Source organism: Callospermophilus lateralis, chromosome 19 (genome assembly GCF_048772815.1).
Source record: "Callospermophilus lateralis isolate mCalLat2 chromosome 19, mCalLat2.hap1, whole genome shotgun sequence".
Taxonomy (NCBI): domain Eukaryota; kingdom Metazoa; phylum Chordata; class Mammalia; order Rodentia; family Sciuridae; genus Callospermophilus; species Callospermophilus lateralis.
This window is the reverse complement of record NC_135323.1, coordinates 6,184,254-6,206,566: the sequence shown is the minus strand read 5'-3', so window position 1 is coordinate 6,206,566 and position 22,313 is coordinate 6,184,254. Positions and strand designations below refer to the sequence as shown.

At 41.7% G+C, this 22,313-nt stretch overlaps 1 protein-coding gene across 9 annotated transcripts in view; it reads left to right on the top strand.

The window, feature by feature from the left end:
- Cluap1 (clusterin associated protein 1) overlaps nucleotides 1–19,650 on the top strand; it is a 33,695-nt gene extending 14,045 nt beyond the window's left edge. For 6 of the 9 annotated variants that reach the window (XM_076840231.1, XM_076840233.1, XM_076840234.1 and 3 more), the window contains 6 exons: nucleotides 2,720–2,861; nucleotides 5,174–5,246; nucleotides 7,410–7,517; nucleotides 10,228–10,283; nucleotides 10,560–10,616; nucleotides 13,728–16,267. In XM_076840231.1, the coding sequence (XP_076696346.1) occupies nucleotides 2,720–2,861; nucleotides 5,174–5,246; nucleotides 7,410–7,517; nucleotides 10,228–10,283; nucleotides 10,560–10,616; nucleotides 13,728–13,877 (586 nt within the window). In that variant the 3' untranslated portion in view covers nucleotides 13,878–16,267. Of the gene's footprint in view, nucleotides 1–2,719; nucleotides 2,862–5,173; nucleotides 5,247–7,409; nucleotides 7,518–10,227; nucleotides 10,284–10,559; nucleotides 10,617–13,727; nucleotides 16,268–19,577 lie in introns of those variants that run through there. The other 3 variants (XM_076840232.1, XM_076840239.1, XM_076840237.1) reach the window with 3 other exon arrangements.
- The last annotated feature ends 2,663 nt before the right edge of the window (nucleotides 19,651–22,313 follow it).

The following is a 22,313-nucleotide window of genomic DNA, read 5'->3' as shown; positions in this document are numbered from 1 at the left end:
AGGTGTCACGCTTGGGGTGGCATGCTGCACCCAAGTCTCAGGGTCTAGGAGACAGCTGAGTTCTTCAGCCACCCTTTTAAATGTTTATGGCTTGGATCGTGAGGTAGAGCAGGTAAATCCAGATGGTGGGAGTTACACTAGGCTTCATCTCCTAAGACCTTGCCTAAATTAGGTAGAAACAGAACATACTCCCACCTCTTGGTTTGAGTAGATTGTAGACTTTTTAGACTTGGACGATTCCTCACGTTTTAGCAACTCAGCTTCCTTCTGATTGGATCTCACTGGAGTACGATTTTGGGGAGCAGGGTAGGAAAGTACAGGACAGCTGCTGTATCAGTGTGCTTCTGTTTTCTTGGAGCTGCTGCCCACCTTTTTCACTTGTTTCCGACCTTCACTCCTTGCCATTGCTCTCCACTGCGTGGGGAGCAACTCTCCTTCCACTCCTGAAATAGCACCACCAGCTCCGTTGGCCTTTTTTTTTTTTTTTAATATATATTTTATTTATTCATTTTTATGTGGCGCTGAGAATCGAACCCAGTGCCTCACATGTGCAAGGAACGCGCTCTACCACTGAGCTACAGCCCCAGCCCTCAATTGGTCTTATTAACAAATTCTGTCTTAAGGCATAAAGTCATTCTGCTGAAGCCCAGATCCTTTAGTATACAAGTTTATTTGTTCTATTTTAAGAGATTATAAGTTACTTTTAGTTTGTGGGTATATATATCATGTATTTTGTGTGTGTGTGTGTGTGTATGTATTACTATTATTTTTGGTACTAGGAATTAAATCCAGGGCCTCATGCTTCCTAGGCAAGTACTCTAACACTAAGTTATATCTATTCCCAGTGATGTGTGTGGATGTGTATGTATTTACTTATTTATTATTTTTTAAGATATGGGGTCTTGCTGTTTTGCCCAAGCTGCCTTTGAAGTCCTGGCTGTAAGCAATCCTCCTGCCTTAGCTTCCTGAGGAGCTGGGACTACAGGTGCACACTATCATGCCCAGCTCTATGTTTGTATTTTTGGAAGAACAAAATTTTCCCTTAAGATCAAGAATAAGAAAAAGTTTAACCAATTAGTTGAAACAGAGTTAGCTTGTTTTTGTTTGCAGCATTGGGGAATCAAACCGAGGGCCTTAGTTCTGAACAGATTTGTTTTTTGTTTTTGTTTTTTCCAGTACTGGGCATGGAACTTAGGTTCTTTACCACTGAGTACACCCCCGGTCCTTTTTACTTTTTTTTTGGCAGGGGCAGGGAGATTGAACTCAGGGGCATTCAACCCCCATCCCTGTTTTGTGTTTTATTTAGAGACAGGTCTCACTGAGTTGCTCAGCACCTCATTGTTTCTGTGGCTGGCTTTGAACTTGCAATCCTCCTGTCTCAGCCTCCTGAGCTGCTGGGATTACAGGCATGTGTTACTGCATTTGGCTTCTTTTTACTTGTTATTTAATTCAAAGTCTTACTAAGTTACTAAGGCTGATCTTGAACTTGAGAGCCTCCTGCCTAAGCTCTGGAGCTACTGGGGTTGTAGGCATGTGCCACTACACCCTGTTGAAACAAGTTTTTATGTAATGGTTTATCTGTAAGTCTTATGTTGTTTAAAAACTGCATTCATTTGCAGCAGCCCGTTAAACTTTGGTATATCCCAACAGTGGAACATTATATTTAGCCAAGATAACAATGCATATATTTAATTTATTGGGCTGGGGATATAGCTCAGTTGGTAGAGTGCTTACTTCACATGCCCAAGGCCCTGGGTTGTTCAATCCCCATCACACACATGAAGAAAAAAAATTGTAAAATATATTTAACTTTATGATTTTTAAGAGTTGTATAGGCATATAATTATTTTTAGCTCTTTATTGAAGTCAGCAATATATTAAAATAAACTACAAAGCTTCATTTATGGCAACATTTAATTTTTGTTAAAAAAATACATTCCAGGGGGCTGGGGATGTGGCTCAAGCAATAGCGCGCTCGCCTGGCATGCGTGTGACCCGGGTTCGATCCTCAGCACCACATACAAACAAAGATGTTGTGTCCGCCGAAAACTAAAAAATAAATATTAATTTAAAAAAAAAAAATACATTCCAGGAAGGAGTTGTGGCTCAGTGGTAGAGTGCTTGCCCTGGGTTTGATTCTCAGCACCACATAAAAATAAATAAATATAGGTACTTTGTCCAACTACAACTAAAAATAAATGTCTGTCACACATACTTGGTGATGAGATTATGAATAATTTTTACTTTGTTCTTTGTACACTCAGGATTATTTCAAGTTTTTTTTTTTTTTTTTTTAATAAACATCTTACTTGTAATTTAAAAAGAAGTTTGTAACAGGCATGTTCCACCTGTAATACATACCTGAATCCTGGCTACTCAGGAGGCTGAGGCAGAATTACAAGCTCCAGGCCACCTCAGCAACTTAGCAAGGCCCTGTCTCAAAATAAAATTAATAAGGGCTTGGGATGTACCTCAGTGGTCTCTGAGTTCAGTCGCAGAAAAGAAAATAGGGAAGGAAGAAAAGAAGGGAAAGGAAGGCTTATTAAGTGGGTAGGGAGGAGAAAAAGGACATGAGTCTTGAGCACTTATCAAGAGTAAAGATCCTTCTGTAATTAAAGGTTTCCAAAGAAAGCCATGGTGGAGTCTGGATATGAATAAAAATTTCAAGTCACTGTATATTAATTAACCTTTCATTTTTAACTTCATGTGCTCATTTTAGACCAGCCTTTATGGATGAGTATGAGAAGATTGAGGAAGAATTGCAAAAGCACTATGATGTTTACCTAGAAAAATTTCGAAATTTGGCTTACCTGGAACAGCAGCTTGAGGATCATCACAGGATGGAGCAGGAGAGGTTTGAAGTGAGTCTTTGGCCTGTTCTCTGCAGACTGCTCCTCCTGGCATGTTGTTTTGAGCTTGGTGAAATGTCAGTTTGTAGATATCATTGTGAAAAAAAGTGTTAATCTGAGTGTTGCTCATGTGATTCTTTTGATGTTGTGGTTATGAGTGTTTGGTCAGGAGTACAAACTGGAACAACATGGACCTGTGCAGTCATGTAGCCCTGTGTTTAAAAAGGGCCTGCACTTGCTCTGCTATCACCATCTTGAAATACATCATAATTTGCAAGTGCATTTTATTTTGCACTGATCCCCACAAATTATGCAGGTGGTCTTTAGATCTAAACATTCTTAGTGCACTTGAAGATTTTCAAGCCCTTATTAATTGAACAACCCAAACTAGCTCATTGGGCGCTGCTTTATATTGGTTGATTGTGACCCAGAACTAAACAACTGTCTTATGTAGGAAAGAGTATTTTAGATATCAGCACAAGTTGATCAATGTGAAATTCAGAGCTTCAAAGCAAAGGAAAATCGAGTACACAGTGATCACTTTTTCTTTTTCTTTTTCTTTTTTTTTTTTTATATATTTTATTTTGAGACAGGGTCTTGCTGAGTTGCTTAGGGCCTCACTAAATTGCTGAGGCTGACTTTGAACTCGTGATCCTCCTGTCTCAGCCTCCCAAGCCACTGGGATTACAGACATACATCACCACACCCCAGTCCTTTTTTAAAATTTATTTTGAGACGAGGTCTCACTAAGTTGCCCAGGCTGGAATTTGCTATCCTCCTGCCTCAGTCTCTCAAGTAGTTGGGAACACAGGTGTGTGCCACTGGGCCAGGCTACAGTCATGTTTTCATTGGACTTGACTCTTAGAAATATTCTGTTTAAACTGAGAATAGTCATTTAGAACTTATGTTCAAGGTGAAGTTGGTCTATAGTCTGCCTTTCTACAGTCTCCCTGATGACTTTTGGTACTAAGGGAATGCTGACCATCTTACAAGCCTGTGCACATTGTCTGAGATTGCTGATTGGGAGTGTGTAATACATTTTTTTTAGATTCAGCTAACTCATTGCCACCACTGCTATGTGGCAGAGGGGCAGCCATTCAGGAACAGTATAGAATGGGTACATTCTGAAGTTCAGGACATTATAAATATTGGCTATCTGGGAAACCACAATAAAAACCCTGTGAAAATAAATTTTGACTCAGTACCACAAAAAAGTAAAATTAAATTGAAAATTTTTAATGGCCATTTTGTTTTATCTGGATTCAGAGAAGATACTGAAGAATATGCCTCAGAAGGAGAGCCCCTGGCCCACATTGCTTCTGAGGATGCCCTTACCCCTTCTTCCAGCAAGTCCTCTCCTCCCATTCTGCATTCACTCCTGCTGTGGGTTCTTATGGCACCTGTTCCCTCAATATATCTCATACCTGAATGCCGTGCTTTATTTTTTTAAAATACTTATTTTTCAATTGTAGTTGGACATGATACTTTTATTTATCTATTTTTATGTGGTGCTGAGGATCGAACCCAGGGCCTCGCACATACTAGGTGAAATTGTAGTTGGACATGATACTTTTATTTTATTTATCTATTTTTATGTGGTGCTGAGGATTGAACCTAGGGCCTCGCACATACTAGGTGAGTGCTCTACTGTTGAGCTGCAACCCCAGCCCCCACTGCTGTGCTTTATTTTTAATGTTTAGAACATCAACAACAATAATTTGAAAACTAATTTCCAAATCAAGGCCACAGTTTTTGTATTTTTTTTTTTTTTTTTTTTTTTGAGATGGGGTCTTGCTTTGTTACCTAGGCTGGCCTTCCACCTGAGCCTCCCAAGAGCTGGGATTATGAGTGTATGCCACCAGGCCTAGCTTAATCAGGGCCAGGAATTAAGATTGCTGTTACCTCCTGTCTTTTCAGGTCCTGACCTGTCCATTGGCATCTCTCAAAATGAGTGGTGGAGGTGGCACAAGGCAGGAAGACAATAACGTTGGTGCCACCTTTTGTGAGCAAGAGGCGTATGCCTGTCAGTCCTGGCTGCCAGCCCACATGGCACCTGTGATGGCAGCAGTTGTATTGCTTGGTATAGCAGGAGGAGTGAGAGGGCGTGGGGCCCAGTACACCTCTCAGGCCCTTTCCATAGGGCTGCTGGGTGATCACAGAGAGGAAGGGCCCCTGGTTTGGGGACTATAAGGGTTGCTCAGGAAAGTTTAGATCTTTCCCAGTTCTTTATCACAGACCTAGCAGAGCTCACTCCATGGTAAAGGAGAAGAGGACTGTCTACCAGAGGGTCATGGCTTCTAAGTATGGTTTTTCCTTTCCCTCAGGAAGCTGAAAATACTCTCCGCCTGATGCAGAACAAGCTAAAGGAGGAGGAAAAGCGGCTGCTCAAGAGTGGAAGTAAGGCCGAGCTGGGAAAGAGCTGCTTGTTCTGCACTAGCATTTTCAGCCTTGACACATTTGCATTTACTTTCTCTAACATTAGTTTTTATTTTGTAAATATTTTCTTTTAGCACTTTTTAAAAAAATATGGTAAGAACGATTTATATGAGATCTACCCTGTAAACTTTTTTTTTTGGGGGGGGGGGTACCAGGGTGCTTAACCACTGAACCACATCCTCAGCCCTTTTTATTTTTTATTATGAGACAGTATCTAAGTTGCTTAGGGCCTAAGTTGCTGAGTTTGGCCTTGTAATTGGGATTCTCCTGCCTCAGCCTTAAGATAATATGGGGTTACAAGCATGTACCACCACACCAGGCTGTAAACTTTTTAATGTATATAATCTCATTGTTGATAGTAGGTACAAAAATATTTTCAGCAATTTGGGAGACTGAGGCAGGAAGATGGCAAATTCAAGGCCAGCCTATACAACCTAGACCCTGTCCCAAAATATAAAGGGTTGAGGATGTAGGTCAGTGGAGGCAGCACCCTAGGTTTCATCCCTAGCACTGCTAAGGAAAAAAAAAGAAAGGCAACTACAAACCCCATCAAAATCCACATCATTCCCTAGATATAGAGAAGTCAGGTACTGGGGGAGAGCTTTTTATTCCCACCATGGAGACTTTCCTTCTGTAGTTTCCATTTAGGTAATGTTCAGCCTGCAAGATTCCAGAGAAGTATTTAAGAATTAATATAAAGACGGGCATTTTCAGCCTTGACTCAAAGGTAGAGCATCTTCCTTGCACGTGTGAGGCACTGGGTTGGATCATCAGCACCACATAAAAATAAATAAAGATATTGTGTGCATTCACAACTAAAAAAGAAAAAAAAGAATTAATATGAAGAGCTATTTCACTGAAAACGACCTTTTAAAAATACATCTTTTTTTTTGTCACTGGAAATGGAACCCAGGCCCAGGGATTGCTAAGCACTGCTCCTGAGCTGCTCCTCTCTCCAGCCAAGATGTGTTTTTATAAAGGAGTTTCTTCAGTGAAGCATTGTTATGGGGCAGACCTCTCAGAAAACGTACCAAGTCCATTTTGTCTGAATTGGAGAGTCTTTATTTAATAGCCAGCCAGCTGGTGACTACTCCCCACAAAACCCATAAGTGTCTCTGTAAGGAACAGCCTCAAGTCTGAGCATTTCAGGGTCTTTATAGGCAAAAACCACATCCGGGTTGATGTAGCTACAAGCAAGCAGGGGTATGGAAGCTGAATTGAGCAGTTAGTGAAATAATGCAATGGGTACACTGGAATTTCCCACAGATGTCCAGGCTGGCATAGAAGCAAGCAAGCAGAAGAGAAGTGGGTTCAGATGACCCTAGCTGAGTACAAGTTAGAGAATGGTTACTAACATCTAGACAATCTCTTGACAGGGTACATTCCCAAGAAAAATGGGAGTCAAAGAGAGAACAGTTTTACATTGTGTAAGAATTGGCATTTTGTGTTATCAAACATGCTATGCTAAGCAACTGTTGATAGGTACAGAGGCAGAGTGTTCCCATGGGAGAAGTATTTTATACGACATGGAGTCTCAGCGTAAAATGGAGTCTGTTTGGTCATTGCCCATATAGCCTGGCCCATAACAGCATTATGCACACCAGCTCACATTGCCAGTCATCACATCACCAGCTTTCTCAAGACAGCCCACTCTGCCACTCCTGGCCTGACTCCTCCTTCCTCTGGTCTTGTTTAGCTGTCTTTTCAGTGGGCTCCTCTTCTTACTTCTCCTCATCTTCATATGATTAGGGAGCTGGAGTTGGGGTAATGGCCTAACACTGAACAGAGAGTGTTTTTTCTCTCAGTGAACCAAGAATTTCACCTTCCTTGTTAGGTGGCTGCTCAGTTTTTAAAATTTCAGACTGTTAGTGTTTCTAACTAATACATGTGACCCACTTTTTTCTTGCCATGGAAATTGCTTAAAACAAATGTGGCACATTATTGTCTGCATTAACTCTGCACTAAGTTTACACAAGTGGATCCAGGGAGTCTCATAAAATCTAATGAATCCAGAGAAAGGATAGGAAGGGCAGAAAATTTTTGTGCATGACCCTTACTAGACAAAAGCTGTTCAGTTGTAATGATGGAGTTGCTCTTTTATTCTGCCTGCTTGTGTCCCACCAGGTAATGATGACTCAGACATAGACATCCAGGAGGATGATGAATCCGACAGTGAGTTGGAGGAGCGGCGGCTGTCCAAGCCACGGACGGCTATGGAGGTGCTCATGCAAGGTAGCATGGCTTCTTTCACATGTGCCACTTCCTGGGTCTGTTTCACAGAACACCATGGCCAGGATTGGATCGGGGCTGCTTAATATTAAGGTACACAGTGGACCATGAATGGTCCCTGGAAGCAGTTTCTGGCCCAGATTTGTTCTTCTCTGTTGTCTGTCAGAATTTGGCTCTTAAACTGCTCAGTGGTCATGGTTGCTTCTAACACTTTTACCTGCTGTCCTGAGAGCAGATGATTCCTATTTATAGCCTGGCATTTCTCACAGAGGCCATGGGAACACACTGCCTCTGCCATTGAGCTCAATTCTTCCCATGTTCAGTCCTAAATTGCTCTTAGTGCAATTGCACCCATTATAGTTAGTAAGTTAATGCAATGAGAAGGGATCACATGACCACCTGAGCCTTTAAAAATGTTCTTCTGTTTTCTGCCTTCTAATTGCAAAGATCCAAGCAACAGGATTTTTGATGCAGATGGGATGCTCCCCTGGGGTCTTCTTCATGCCCCATTCCCACCATAGAGGGGTCACAGCTAGTGGCTGGGGTTCGTGTCTTTACAAATTGCCTTTCTGTGCCTACACATACACATACAAGCTTGTACATACATATACACACATAGAATCAAATGTCGGTGCAGAGATCACCTCAAAAATTCTTTGTCCTAAATGGGACCAGACCTTATGTATGATTCTGCAAGTTGCCTTTGTTTTTAAGATTAAATACATTGTGACTCTCCCGACTCTCCCCATGTCTTCATTTTTTTTTAATGACTGCATCATATTCTGTAGTATGACTACACTCCTAATTAATTTGGGCATACCCTGTCATTTACTTGACACTTATTTCTACTCTTTCTTATGTATACTTCTTTCTGCAAGTATTTCTTCAGGCTGCATCATGAAAAAATGGAATTCTTAGGCCAAAGGTTCTGTAAACTATATATATATATATATTTAATTTTAAGTAGTCACAAACCTTTATCTGTTTTTATGTAGTGCTGAGGATCGAACCCAGTGCCTCACTCATGCTAGGCAAGTGCTCTACCACTAAGCCACAACCACAGCCCCATCTATAAACTAATTTTGATAAATGTTACTAAATTGACCTGTATTTGCCTTTAAATACATTTCTTATCTACCACCACTTAATGTTTGGAGTACAGTTGCATTTTTATACCTAATAAATTTAAGGGTGAATCATTGTCCTTTCATCATTTTACAATTAACTTTGGTTGTCAGCTGCTTTCTCTTATTTTTAGCCTAGCTCTGTTCATTTATTATTTCATTATATATTATATTATTTCATAAGATAATTTTTTTAAAAAAAAGCATTTGGGCATAAGTAGAGATTAGAGATTATGACTCCCACTTGATGGATAGGAGCCAGGGCTGTAAAAAGGCATGTGTAAAGCATTGGTTCTCCTAAATTCTGTTGACCACTTTACCTACAGAGTAAAATCACAGAGTTCAGTTCTAGAAGCTAAAAAAGGGCTTTGAGAAAGATTTTGCATTTTGGCTGTAAATAGTGCTCAGTCATTTCAACCTGTCCCAAGTGTACTCCCAATGCACTGCCCAAGCTGCCTTTCACATGGACCTGGCTGGAGGTCATGCTTGCTCCTTTCCCTTGCCCCACCTCCTGATAAAGGACAGTCCCTGAGTTTTTGCAGGTTTCACATCTAAACACTGCTGACTTCTGAAGAGAATCTCTGAGATAATTATGATGTTTGAAAGATGAATTACTAATTGTAGTGCTTAACTTTTTTTTTTAACTTTTTCATTTCAAAGCTCAGACCTAGATCCAAATACAAGGGGCATTGGTTTCCTTAAAGGAAGATATATTTCAACAGCTAGCATGCCAGTTCCACTGCATGTAAACTAATAATGGAATTCAGTAATTTTCCTAAAACACTCAGGGTGCTTTTTTAAAATTTTATTTTAATTCATGATTAATGGTTATTTTGTGTTTTGTGCTGCTGGGATTGAAGCCAAGGCTTTGAACATGCTAGGCAAGTGCTCTATTGATGAACTATACCCCCGGCCTTCCTGTTTTGTTTTTTATAAACAGACACATACACACACACTGTATACATATATATATATATGTATACAGACACACACACACATTTATACACACACACACACACACACACACACACTTGTGTGCCTGGTTATATATTTTTTGTTGTTGTTACTAGGGATTGAACCCGTAGCACTTTACCACTAGTTACATCCCAATCACTAGCTTTTTATTTTTTTTTATTTTTGTTAATTTTTTTTTAGTTGTAGATGGACAAAATACCTTTATTTTATTTATATATATTTTATGCAGTGCTGAGGATCAAACCCAGTGGATCACACATGCTAGGCAAGAGCTCTACCACTGAGCTACAGCACCAGCCCCTGTTTTTTTAATTTGAGACAGGGTCTCACTAAGTTGCTGAGACTGGCTTTGAAATTGCAATCCTCCTGCCTCAGCCTTTCAACTCACTGGGATTACTCATGTTTATATTTTATTGCCTTTCTTGTTTCCTTCAGAGTAGAAGTATGGGGTATCCATTACTGTTTACTGACTGTTCTGGTCAGTTGGACGCTGATTAAATGAGTTTTTAGTGTGCTTCTTTTTCTCAGTTTTCTAAGGGAGAACAAATTCTGAATGCCATTTCCTTCCTTACTTGCCAAAGTTTCATGTTTCCTGCATGCCTTTGTTGTTCCAGGAAGACCGGGCAAACGCGTCGTGGGCACAATGCAAGGTGGAGACTCTGATGACGATGTGAGTCCCAACCAACTCCCTGCATCCTGCCCCCCCAAGCAGTTCTATACTTTCTGGTCTTGGGCTGTCCTCAGAGACTAGTTTAGCTCAGGAAGCTGCTGGCAGCCAGGGGGCTGTCTGTTCCCAGCCAGTATATTGCTGATTGGGGGCAGAGTTTGGCCTACTAAGGGGCTAAGCTCCTCTTTGCTTGTTGATAGCTCATTTCTCATTTCACACAGTTTGCTTGCCCTACTTTTTTCGCCTTCTTACTGTTCTTTCCATTCTCGCTTTCCAAAGATGGAAGCAGCACCAGCTCTCTTAGGTAAATGCAAGACTCCCAGCTCCAGGAAGCAGGTTGGTTTTCTTTTTTGCCTCGTCTGTTTGTTGGTGTATGTCAGCCCATTCAGCCAGCAGAGCCTCTCCCAGGGACAATGCTTCCTCTCGGCTGGCCAAAAAGCCACTCAGAACAGACCCCACAGTGAGAGGCAGAGAGGCCTCAAGTTCCCTGGGCTCAGTAGGAAGGGAAAGTGCCAAGGCCAGACATGGGAAAGGTTGTAGCTAGGAGTCAGCAGGCCCCTGAAATCAAGGGACAGTGCTGTAGCCAAGACCAGCCCTGTCTTCAGCTCCCTTCTGGGTAAGGAACATTATAAAAATGCTCTCTTTAGACCAGGGCTCAGGCCGGGCAAGAGCTAAGACATCACCTTAGGCTTTACTGGGTTGATAACTGACTGGGGAAATTAACTAGAAGGGGAAAGCAGAGGAGGGTCCTAGAGGTATCAAGTCATTATGGATGCCCTACCGTCACCCTGGGCCTTCACCCTTTGAGAGCCCCTAGTAATGCTGCTTGGCCCAAATGGCAAAGGTGTCAGAACTGACTTGGACCCCAGACCAGCTCTGTTGCGAAATCCACCTGTATCTGGGCACAGCACTGATGGCCATTCAGAGACAGAAGTAGAGGCTTATGCTTCTGTACAAAGATTCATTTGGGCTGGGGTTGTGGCTCAGTGGTATAGAGTGCTCGCCTAGTACTTGCAAGGCCCTGGGTTTGATCCTCAGCACCACATAAAAATAAATAAACAAAATAAAGGTATTGTGTACAACTAAAAAATAAATATAAAAAAAGTAATTAAAAAAAAAGATTCATTTGTTAAGTACCTGCAGTGTGCACTGTTAAAACATTCACGGGAGAAAGCCATTGCTCAGGTGTGCCAGGCAGGATGCACATGGAGGATTAGGTCTTGATTTCCTAGGAAGCAGTCTGTAAAGAAACAGGGAAAGTACCTCAAAAATAACTTTTAACAGGTAGGGCATAGAGGGTGAGGTAGCTTCCATCCATCTGTCCTACATACCTGAGTCTGAAACTGAGTCTGACTTGGGAGCCAGTAGTGCCAAGAAGGCAGGGGATTTTGTCCCTGTTAGATTTGCTTGTGTCCTTTTCAGAATGAAATTTCAGTTATAGCTCAGGTCTTTCCCTGCCTTGTCACTTGTCATACAGCCCCCAAGCATGGGCTTGGTCCTTCAAGTCAATGCTCAGCTACTCAACAGCCATATTTTAGGTGCCTGTCATGTGCCAGGTACTGTTGTGGGCTCTGGGGGATACAGCAGGGGATACATGCCTTAGGACGTACGTTCCAGTGATAGAAGTCAAGCAGATATACCACAGTCATAGGTAAATAAACAAAATAAAGGTATTGTATACAACTAAAAAATAAATATAAAAAAATAATAATTAAAAAAAAAATTCATTTGTCAAGTACCTGCAGTATGCCCTGTTAAAACATTCATGGGAGAAAGCCATTGCTCAGGTGTGCCAGGCAGGATGCACAGGAAGATCAAAGCAAGTTCCGGAGATGGAGTGACAGAGACAAGGTGGGAGGATGTCCCCCCATGGTCAGGGAAGGCCTCTGGTGCAGTGACATTGGAGCAGACGCCTGAATGAAAGGAGGCGATGAACTGCATGGGAGTGGCATGTGGACCTAGGGAGAATGGCCGTGGAATGTGATGGATGGAGGGAACTAGCTAGGAGCTGAAAGGGGTAGCAGGGGTCATGAGCTTCACAGATGCCATGAGAACCCAGTCTTTTCCCTGAGTGGGACCAGCAAACACTACAGCCCCAGAGAGCCAGGAGTTAGCTCATCCATGAGAAAAACCGGTAAGGAGGTGAGCATTGGTTTTGCAGGTCAGAAGTGACAGTGGCTCAGCCTCAGGGAGTGGCAGTGGAGGTACTTAAAGGAGGTCAGGTTCTAGATGTTTCTGAGGGGGAGCCATCGTGTTTTGTTAGTGGGTTAGACATAGGTGCTAAAGAGAGAGGAAGCCGCCTCGGTTGTGGTTGAGTCAACTAAATGCAGGGTTTTTTGTTTTTTGTTTTCCTGAGATAGGGCTGTTGAGGAGCTTGGAGGGCAGATCAAAAGTTTGGTTGTGGATGTTCTAAGGGTAAGCTGCCTATTAGACACCTATGTGTCAGTGTGGAATAGACAGTTGAAATTCAGGTCTGTTCAGGAATAGGTCTAGCTGAAGATGGAGTTGGGGAGCCACCTATATGGTATTGAAGCCATGATAGCAGATAAATTTGCTTAGCAGGGGAGCAGGAAGAAAAGAAAGGAAGCAAAGAGGGTAAGGCAAGGGAGACAGAGTAAATGGCACTAGAGCTGGGGGAAGAGGCCAGAGGAGTGGGTTTCAAGGAAGGAGTGGTGATCCTCTGTCAGATGGAGCCCATAAGTCAAGCAAGGTGAGCATTGTGAATCCGTTGAGTTGGAATCCATTGATGAGAGCAGGGTAGGGTTTCTGAGAGCCTCATTAGCCGGCCTGTCCATTAGAGAGGAATGAGTGGGACAGTGAGCTCAGCAACTCTCCTAAAGAGTTCAGCCAAGAGGAGGGTGGAGTAACATGAGAGGATGGTAGTGTAAGGTTTCTGTCTTTTTGTTTTTGTTTTTCTTTAAGAAGAAAATGTGTGTGTGTGTGTGTGTGTGTATCCGCTTTTAAAGTTGGCCTGAGTTGGTCTCCCTGGGTCCAGATGATGGAGGTACAGGTGTGCCTTTCACTTTGCTCTTTGCGCCCATTTTCTGTGTTGCTTTCCATCACTAGCTGGAAGGAACCAAAACAAGCCTTCCTTCCCTTCCTCCTTGCTATCCATTGGATCTTTGGTGCCCCAGGAGCCAAGCAGTGTCCAGGACTCTTAGTGTGCAGACAGGGGTGCTTTGTGACCATTGGTGAGCCAACCCCTGCAGCACCAAGCTCAGCTGCATATTGTGTTCAGGTTGCTGGTAGGATGAGGAACCTGGTGGTGTCTCCCAGCCGCAGGGTCTGCTGAGGCCCCAATGCCTGACTGCAGCACTGCCCTGCTCCTCCGCTGTGTCAGCTGTTGCTGGTTACTGTGCTCTTAATCCTGGTGCTACAGTGAAGTGAGGCAGGGTCTCTCAGGACAAGGTGGGCTCCCCAGTTGCATTTGTTGCCTTTTTCTTATAGGAAGACTCGGAGGACAGTGAAATTGACATGGAAGATGATGAAGAAGATGACGATGATTTGGAAGATGAGAGCATTGCTCTCTCACCAGCAAAGCCCAATCGAAGGGTTCGGAAACCTGAGCCCCTGGATGAGAGTGACAATGACTTCTGACCCTCTTGCCAAGGGACCCAGGCAGATTAAAAGCCTCAGATTTGTAGGTAAATGGGAAATTAGATAGCAAGGAAGTTAACGTGTATTTTGTTCATTACGCCAGCTTGGCTCATTGTTAAGAAGCATTACTTCTTTCTGCTTTATCATCTTGTATTTGCATTCCACAAAGTCTAATCAACAACTGAAGCAAACCCCAAAGATGTTTTTCTTTTGCCTTCTTTATTTCCTAAACCTTGGGAAATGCATGTGTTCTTAGTAGTTCAAACCCACAGGACAAAACCAGGCTGATAGTGTGTAAGTCTTGGCTGCTGCTGTTATTACACATTCCTCTCAGAACCCAGCAGATCTTGGGTTGGAACTTGGCACAATACTTGTTTTAGGAGTAACAGGGGAACATCTGGCTTGTTAATCACTTGCATAGTTTAGAACATTTACTATATATCAGCTTTTAATTCTTGCCTTTATTTATTTTTTTCTTCTCATAATTTCTTACTCTATCACTGAGCTCCATCTCCAGCCTTTTTAATTTTTTTATTTTTGAAACAGGTTCTTGCTAAGCTACTAAGGATGCTGACATTCCCCTGGGAGTCAGATCCACCTCAGATCAAAAATCCCCTCTGTTTCCCCAGTTAAATTTGGGAACCGCAGACCTGGGCTACCCCTTCAGAGATTCCAAACTCCTGCCACAGTGGCGGTCGGGACTCCACTCTCCTTCCTTGGTCTTGTCTAAAGTGTGGCAAGACATTTATCCATAATATAGGGACAAAGACAGTTTCTCTGAATCTCCCAACCCACATGTCTCTTTAGGAGAAGGAGTCAACTAAGGAAAAATTGCCAATATACATTCATGTTTCTCATTTAAAAAAAATAACCCAAAATCAATGGGCATGGTGGCACACACCTGTAATCCCAGTGACTCTCAAAGACCAGGAGGATTATAAATTCACAGACAGCCTCAGCACCTTAGTGAGATCCTGTCTCAAAAAAGGAAAAAGGCTGGGAATGTAGCTCAGTGGTAGAGTGCTCCTGGATTCAATCCTCAATTTAAAATAATAATAATTAGTTAATGAATTAAGAAAATAAACCAGAATTAAATTAAGTGGAATAGCACTAGAATTTCCCTGTTTGTGAAATAAAAAATGGCAGGTGGAGTTTGTTTTTTGCTTTATGGTTGTGGATTTGTTTGTTTGTTTTTGTATTGGGGATTGAACCCAGGGATACCTTGCCATTAAACTAAACTTCAGCCTTTTTTATTTATTTTGAGACAGGGTCTCACTAAATTGTGAAGGACCTTGGTGAATTGCCCAGGCTGGCCTTGAACTTGCAATTCTCCTGCCTCAGCCTCCCAAGATGCTGGGATTACAAGTGTGTGCCACTGTGCCACCGTAGAGTTAGCTTAATATGAAAATCATGGAACAGCTTTCATATATTTTATAATCATAAAGTTAAGATTTCTAAAGTTATTTATCCTGTAATACAATGCATTTAATATCATATTTTTGTATTATTTTTACTTGAAAGTATTATTATTTTGTTTATTCATATTTATATATTCAAGAAAGTTTCACAGGTTAATATGATACATGTAAGTTTTAGGATACTGTGTAACAAATATTTTTGTCATCTTTGCTCTTTTTTCCTCTCTTCCTAAATTTTATGTATCTTTCATAAAAAACACTTAGCATTAAGCTAATTTACCTTAATTTGAAATGTTCTGCATTAGCTTGAAGAGGAAATGGATGGGCAGAGAGCCTGGTGGCTGCTCAGACCCCATGGCTTCTGAGAGGCAGAAGAGTCACTTGTTTTCCAAAATGTCACAGATTTGGCTTACCTGATGACCTGACTTATGTCAGGAAAATTCTGTTTTCCTTCTGGGATATTTCCTTATAATGGGCTTTTTTTAACCCCACATTTTTTATTGGTGCATTGTAGTTGTACGTATTGGTGGGATTTATTGTTACATATTCATACATGCACACAGTATTACAATATAATTTGGCCAGTATCACTCCCCAGCACTTCCCTGGGCTTTTAATACAGATGCAAGCAGCAACTGCAAAGGGCAGTTTGTAGTTTCACCTCTTCCATGTCATCCTTCATCAGTCAGTTCGCTGACTTCATGCAGAGCCTCACCATGGTGCAACACCACACTGTATGAGCAGGTTCTATAACAAAGAGAACTGCATGTGTAGATCCTTGTCGTTAAGTGTTTCAGTCACTGTGACAGATCCTGGAGTCAGAGATGTACAAGTATCTTGTGGCCTGGTGCTTTGAGCATACCTCAGGCCCTGAAAAAAATGGTGAGATTAGGTCAATGAAAAATTAGCATTTTGGTCATTGCTGGCAATTTTTTTACTATATGATTAAAGGACCTCTTAAAATGTTTAAAATATGTGCATTTGCAGAAAATATAAAGAAATTTTCAAATCCTCTATTTTATTTTACTTTTTATTGGTGGTAGCCATTAAGAACAAAATCAGGGCTGGGAATGTAACTCAGTGGTAGGGCACTTGCCAAGATGTTTGAGGCCCTGGGTTTGATCCCAGTACCATGCAAAAACAAAAAACATAAGCAGGGACTCCCAATGGGAAATGCAAAGAACTGTTTCCATTTTATCTGGGACATTAAGAAATATGAGATTTCTTTCATTATCATTTTAAATTAATCGATGTCAAATATTTGAAAGAAGGGTGTGCCCATTTAGGATAGCAGCACTCAAGGTAAATATCACAGCTGTTAAAGGGACCCAAGGGCCTCTCAGGTGCTAGGATCCAGGACTTATTGAATTAGAAAGGAGCCAAAGCTTCTACCTCTTACCTAAAACAGAAATCCATTCTCTGGGTATATGAATTAATTCTCTTCTCTACTATTTCTGATGGGGTCTGTGTGGGCCAGCTGGCTTTGGTGTATCTGTGATCACACACTGAACCCCAGCTGTTTCAGATGGCTTGAGAAGAGGGTGTGGTCTGCTTAAAGAGTGAAAGGAGGAGGGCTGGTACAAAATGTAATCAGTGACCCTGTCAGTTGGGCCAGTTTGTGGTTAAAGGAATGGCACATTTAAATGATTCCGAGGTAATATTTGTTTTCTAAGGATGTGAACATATAATACAGAGGAAAGAGTAGTAATAATGTAGCAGTTTCAGGAACGCAATACATGGTCACATGGACTCTGTCCAGCTTTTTGGCCTTGGGATCATTTTGCTTTGGATGAGCTTCTCGGTCCTTGTTTCCTCTATGCACCAAACATTTTTTTAGCACTTACTGTTTTTAGCTACTTTGCTAACACTGGAGAATTCAAATATAATTAAGTCTTAGCATCTGACAACCTAGAAAGAAAAAGGATTTAATAATTATAATGCAGTATGTTGCATGCATGTTAAGAATATTATATACTGTCATGGGAATCCACAGTAAGGAGCAACTATCCTTGCCTGGAAGAGTTGACACAAGTTTTTTGTGAATGTCAGATTTGGACTGCATCTTGAAAGCTGAGTAAGTCTCCATCAGACAGACAAGTCAAATGTGGCATCATAGTGAGCCTGAATGTACAAAGGCACAGAGTGGTCAAAAGGCACAGCCTTTCTACAGAGTGATAAGTATTACATTAAGGCTGAAGAGTAGAGCGTATACTAAGGAATAGGTTGTGTTTTGTTCTGTAGGCAGATGGCAACCTGCAGAGACTAGATCTTTCCCCAAAAAAAATCACTCTGGCAAAAACTGGAACAGAAGACAGCAAGATGCTTAGCAAGCTCTTAGTGATGGTCTCAAGAACTAGGTTCATTTTTCAGAAGGGACCTCAGGAGAATGGACAGGCTTTGAAGCCTGTTATCTAGGGAGGGCTGGTAAAGAGGAGAAATTGAAGGTGAAGGGGAGTTTGTTTTGGATGCTTGTTACCTGAGAGATACAGGAAGAATAGCAGGTAAGGAAGGTACATCTGGGTGGTAATAGCATATAATCACTTATGCAATGGGAAACTTCCAGTTAAACATGATGGACAGAATACATTAATTTACCTCTGTTTTCCTGAAATTCCACTAGAATTTTATATGAGAGAAAAAGAAAAATTTCAAAGGAGGCAAAGTTAACAAGAACCAGAATGGAGTGGATGAGAACATGAAAAACAGAAGTGTTAGAGCTGAGCTGTGACCCAAGGGTCACCTCAAACAAAACTTCCAGAGATTAAAAAAGCCTGAGATGAAAATGTGTGAGATGCAATTAACAGCAGGTGACATGCTGACCCTGAAAACACAGCAGTAGAAACTGCCCAAAATTGAAAATGGGAAAAGACAAAAAATAAAAAAAAAAAAACTTTTTCTATTATCCGTGTATTGCCTCAACTCCATATTTACCTTTTCAGCCTGCTCTGTGGTGATGTAATAGAGCCAGACTTTGTAAATGGTTCTCTTTTGCAGCCAGTATGCCATAAAGCCTTATCCGTGGGGTGCTGGGGAGGCTTGGGTGGAAAAAGGGGTTTGCCTTCTAATTTTAAGTTAGGCTTGCTTCAAGTCCCTAGAGGGGCACCCTTTTATTCTCCACAGCTTTGGCCTTTCCGACTTCTCCAGTGCTCAGCTTCTGCAGGGAGTGGCTTTCTCCAGCATTTGGTTGCTACCTTCTTATCTATTCTGCTGAGCTCTCAATTGAGGTAAAAACAGGGCAAACAAGAGGCAATAGAGCAATCTCTTAAAAGTACTGAAAGAAAAAACGGTCACGTAGAATTCTGTACCCAACAAAAATATATCTCTAAGACAATGTTCACGTCTTCAATTTCCAAATAATGTTCTTTATAGAGAATTTTTTTCCTACAGTCTAGGATCCAATCAAAGATTTTGCATTAACATTTGTTAGGCCTCTTTAATCTCTTGTTTAAAATAATCTCCAGCCTTTTGTGTTTACCATAACAGTGATATTTTTTAAGAGGTTGGGCTGCTTTTGCAAAATGGCCCTCAATTTGGATTTTGTACCATCATTCCTTCATGATTAGGTTCAGATGAACATTTTTGGCAAGAACGCTACATAAGCTGTTATGTCCTAAAGGCAGTGCATCAGGAAATGTGCTGGCCATTTGTCCCTTGATTGTGATGTTAAGGTAGCATATGTCAGATTTCAAGTTCCTAAGGCACCTCTTCCCCTTTATAAATAGCAGCATTGCCTCTCAGGGTCAACATCCATGACGACTCTGGATGCCCTTGCTTTTTTTTGGGTATGAGGGATTAGACTTAGCTACTGAGCCATATCCCTAGCCCTTTTATTTTTTTATTTTGAGATAAGATCTCACTAAATTTTGCATAGGGCCTTGCTAAATTGCTGAGGCTGGTCTTGAACTTACAGTCCTCCTGCCTCAGCTTCCCAAGTTGCTGGGATTACAACACTGTACCTGGCTGGATACCTATATTTTAAAAATAAATAAATAAATAAACTTTTTTTAAAAAATATCTTTATTGTTTAGTTGTAGATGGGCAATACCTTTATTTATCTTTATGTGGTGCTGAGGCTCAAACCCAGTGCCTCACACATGCTAGGTGAGTGCTCTACCACTGAGCCACAGTTGCATACCTATTTTTAAATAAATATTTTGAATGGCAGTTACATCTTCTCACAATTATAAGTGATAATCACTTAATGGTCTTCATAAACATTTTTCTTGGTTGGTTAGTTTTTGAGTGCTATGATGTTTGTTTGGATTTTCCCTTTTCAATCCAGACAGATAGCTACGGAATTCTGCCGCATGGAAGCTCAGCTTGCTTATCTCTGTAGGGAAGCCATACCCACAGGAGAGGCTTTGGAAGCCTAACACAGGATAACAACATCAAGGAATCAGCATTGACTAACAAGTGTGCCAGACTTCAGGTAATGTGGCAGACATCATCCTTGTCCAAGAGATCTTACATAGAGTGAATCAAAACTGGCAGAACCCTTGGAGACTTCTGTCTCCATCTCCAAAATCTTAGAATTAAATTCTTCATTTATCTTCACAAATTTAATTTTTCTATATCTATAAGGATCACTCAAAAGTCTTTCCTTCTTAAGAAAGGGAAGAAAGGTCCCCACTGTCACCCCTGCCAAACTTATGTCCTTCATGGACTTGAAGATGGCAACTCATTCCAGAGAAATGGATGATTTTTTTCATCAGATGAAGGGGAAAAAAGGGTGTAATTTTGGTGGGGGGTGTGTGTTAGTACTGGGAATTAAACCCTGGGCTTCACAGTTCTAAGTAAGTGCTCTACCACCAAGCTACCTCTCCATCCCTATTTAAATTTTATTGTGAGTCAGAGTCTTGCTGACTTGCCCAGGCTGGCCTCAAACTTGCCATCCTCCTTCCTTAACCTCCCAAGTAGCTGGGATTACAAGATTATACTACTGTACCCAGCTAAATTTGTTCCAAGTTTGGATTTTTAAATACTTTGTGCCGACTCTGACCAGTAGAGTCGAACAAAAGAAAAACAAGGACCCGGCGGAACTGTGACAGGTTTTATTGAAGGCGCAACAAGAGGAACCCAGTACCAAGAAAGTGCGTAGTATATATAGGACATAGGAGCCAATCACAGAGAAGGTCACATCTCAACCTTGTGGACACATAATAGGGAAGACAGGAAGCATTTACTGGGCCCGAGCTCTTGTGGTTTCTACCGGCCAATGGGGTGGACTTCCTGGTACAGGCACAAACTTGTTTACGCCAAAGGCGGCTGATTTGGCCCAAAACCAAGCCCCATCTTTCCTTGGGCAGGGGACAGCCCTCGGCCACAGGAACTGTCCCCGACAGCTCCCCCTTCTTTCTTTTAAAAGAAAAAACAGGAGCTACGAGATGGTACCTGTCTTAGGTTGCCAGTGGCGCTCGCAAGCCTTACCCGTCGTTGGTACAACAGGCAGCATGGTGCGTTGGTCTGTTGCCCTGTCTTAGGTTGACAAGCGAGCCCACCAGTTTTATTTGTCTTTGGCTACCCATCCAGCATCAGTAGCCAAACCTGTGGGGAAGTGCCAGCCTCAAGAAAGGCCTGCACCATGACCTGGCGATGACGCTGGTTTTGTTGATGTAAGTGGCAAGCAGCGAAGAATGCCTAGAAATCCTAAGCATATAAATCTTCCCATGGCGATAAAGCTAAACCAGGATTGTCCAAATGAAAAAATCCCACATTTAACCAGCAGAAAGCACTTGGACTCGAGTATTATTAACGTTAACAATTTTTAACCGAAGTTGTTGGGTAAGATCTTTTAACTGTGTAGACCAAGTTTTACAAAGGCATGTGGATTATTCTTTGGAAAGACTGGCAGTTTGGGAAAGGTTTACAAATTTGGAGCTAGTGACACAAGATCTTGGGTAGGAGTGAAGGTAGCTGAAGACTAAGACATCAGCCAATATGTCCACTTGTTCTTGAAGGAGATTTGTTTTTTGGTTGAGCTAAATTAGGACTAGGACTAGGAAGAGGGTGAGTCCAAAGCAGAGTCATCTTTGTGAGCATCAGGAACATCAGGAGCGTTAACTTCTTGGGAGGTATCATGGTGATATTTGCGAGTCAATCTTTCTGGTATCCAGATTGGTGATTGTTGGTCCTGGGGAAAAACACAAATAGCGCCTCGGTTCCACACTAAAACTGGATCCGGGCCGAACCATTTGCCAGTTAGAACATCTTTCCACATCACTTGAGGGCGCTTTGTAAGATCAGGGGAGGCATGCCGTTCAGCAGCCAAGTGTCCATGTTTGTCTAAATTTAAAAAATTTAGGGTAAATAAAGCAATAGAGAGAAGGTCTTTAGGGGAGCGGAAGGACTCCCCTATTACCCCTATCTGTTTTTATAAAATGGTCTTTAAGGTTTGATGGGCTCTTTCAATAATTCCTTGACTTTGAGGATTATATGGAATGCCAGTGACGTGAGTGATATTAAAACAGGCAAGGAACTGCTTGAAACTATTAGAGGTGTAAGCGGGGCCATTATCAGTTTTAAAGGTTTTAGGGGGGCCCCATGCAGCAAACGCTTGTAAACAATGGGATATAACATCATTAGCCTTTTCTCCAGTATGGCAGGAGGCAAAAATCACATTAGAGTAAGTATCAATGGACACGTGGATGTATGCCATACGACCAAATGGGGGGTAATGAGTGACATCCATTTGCCAGATGCAATTAGGGAGCACACCACGGGGATTAACACCTAGGTTGCGTTGTGGTAGGAAAGTAACACAATTTTTACAATTGACAACAATATTTCTGGCTTGATCTTTAGTAATATGAAATTTTGTCTTTAGAGTGTGGGAGTTAACATGAAACTTGGAATGAAAATGTTGCGCCTGTTCAACAGCAGACAGAATAATGACATCTTTAGTAGCGAGATTTGCTCTACGATTGAGAAAATTGAGAGGACCTGGCAGATTAGTATGCGCTCTAATATGTCCAATAAAGAAAGGTTGGGTGCGAGCCCAAATGACAGTTTGGAGAGTTTG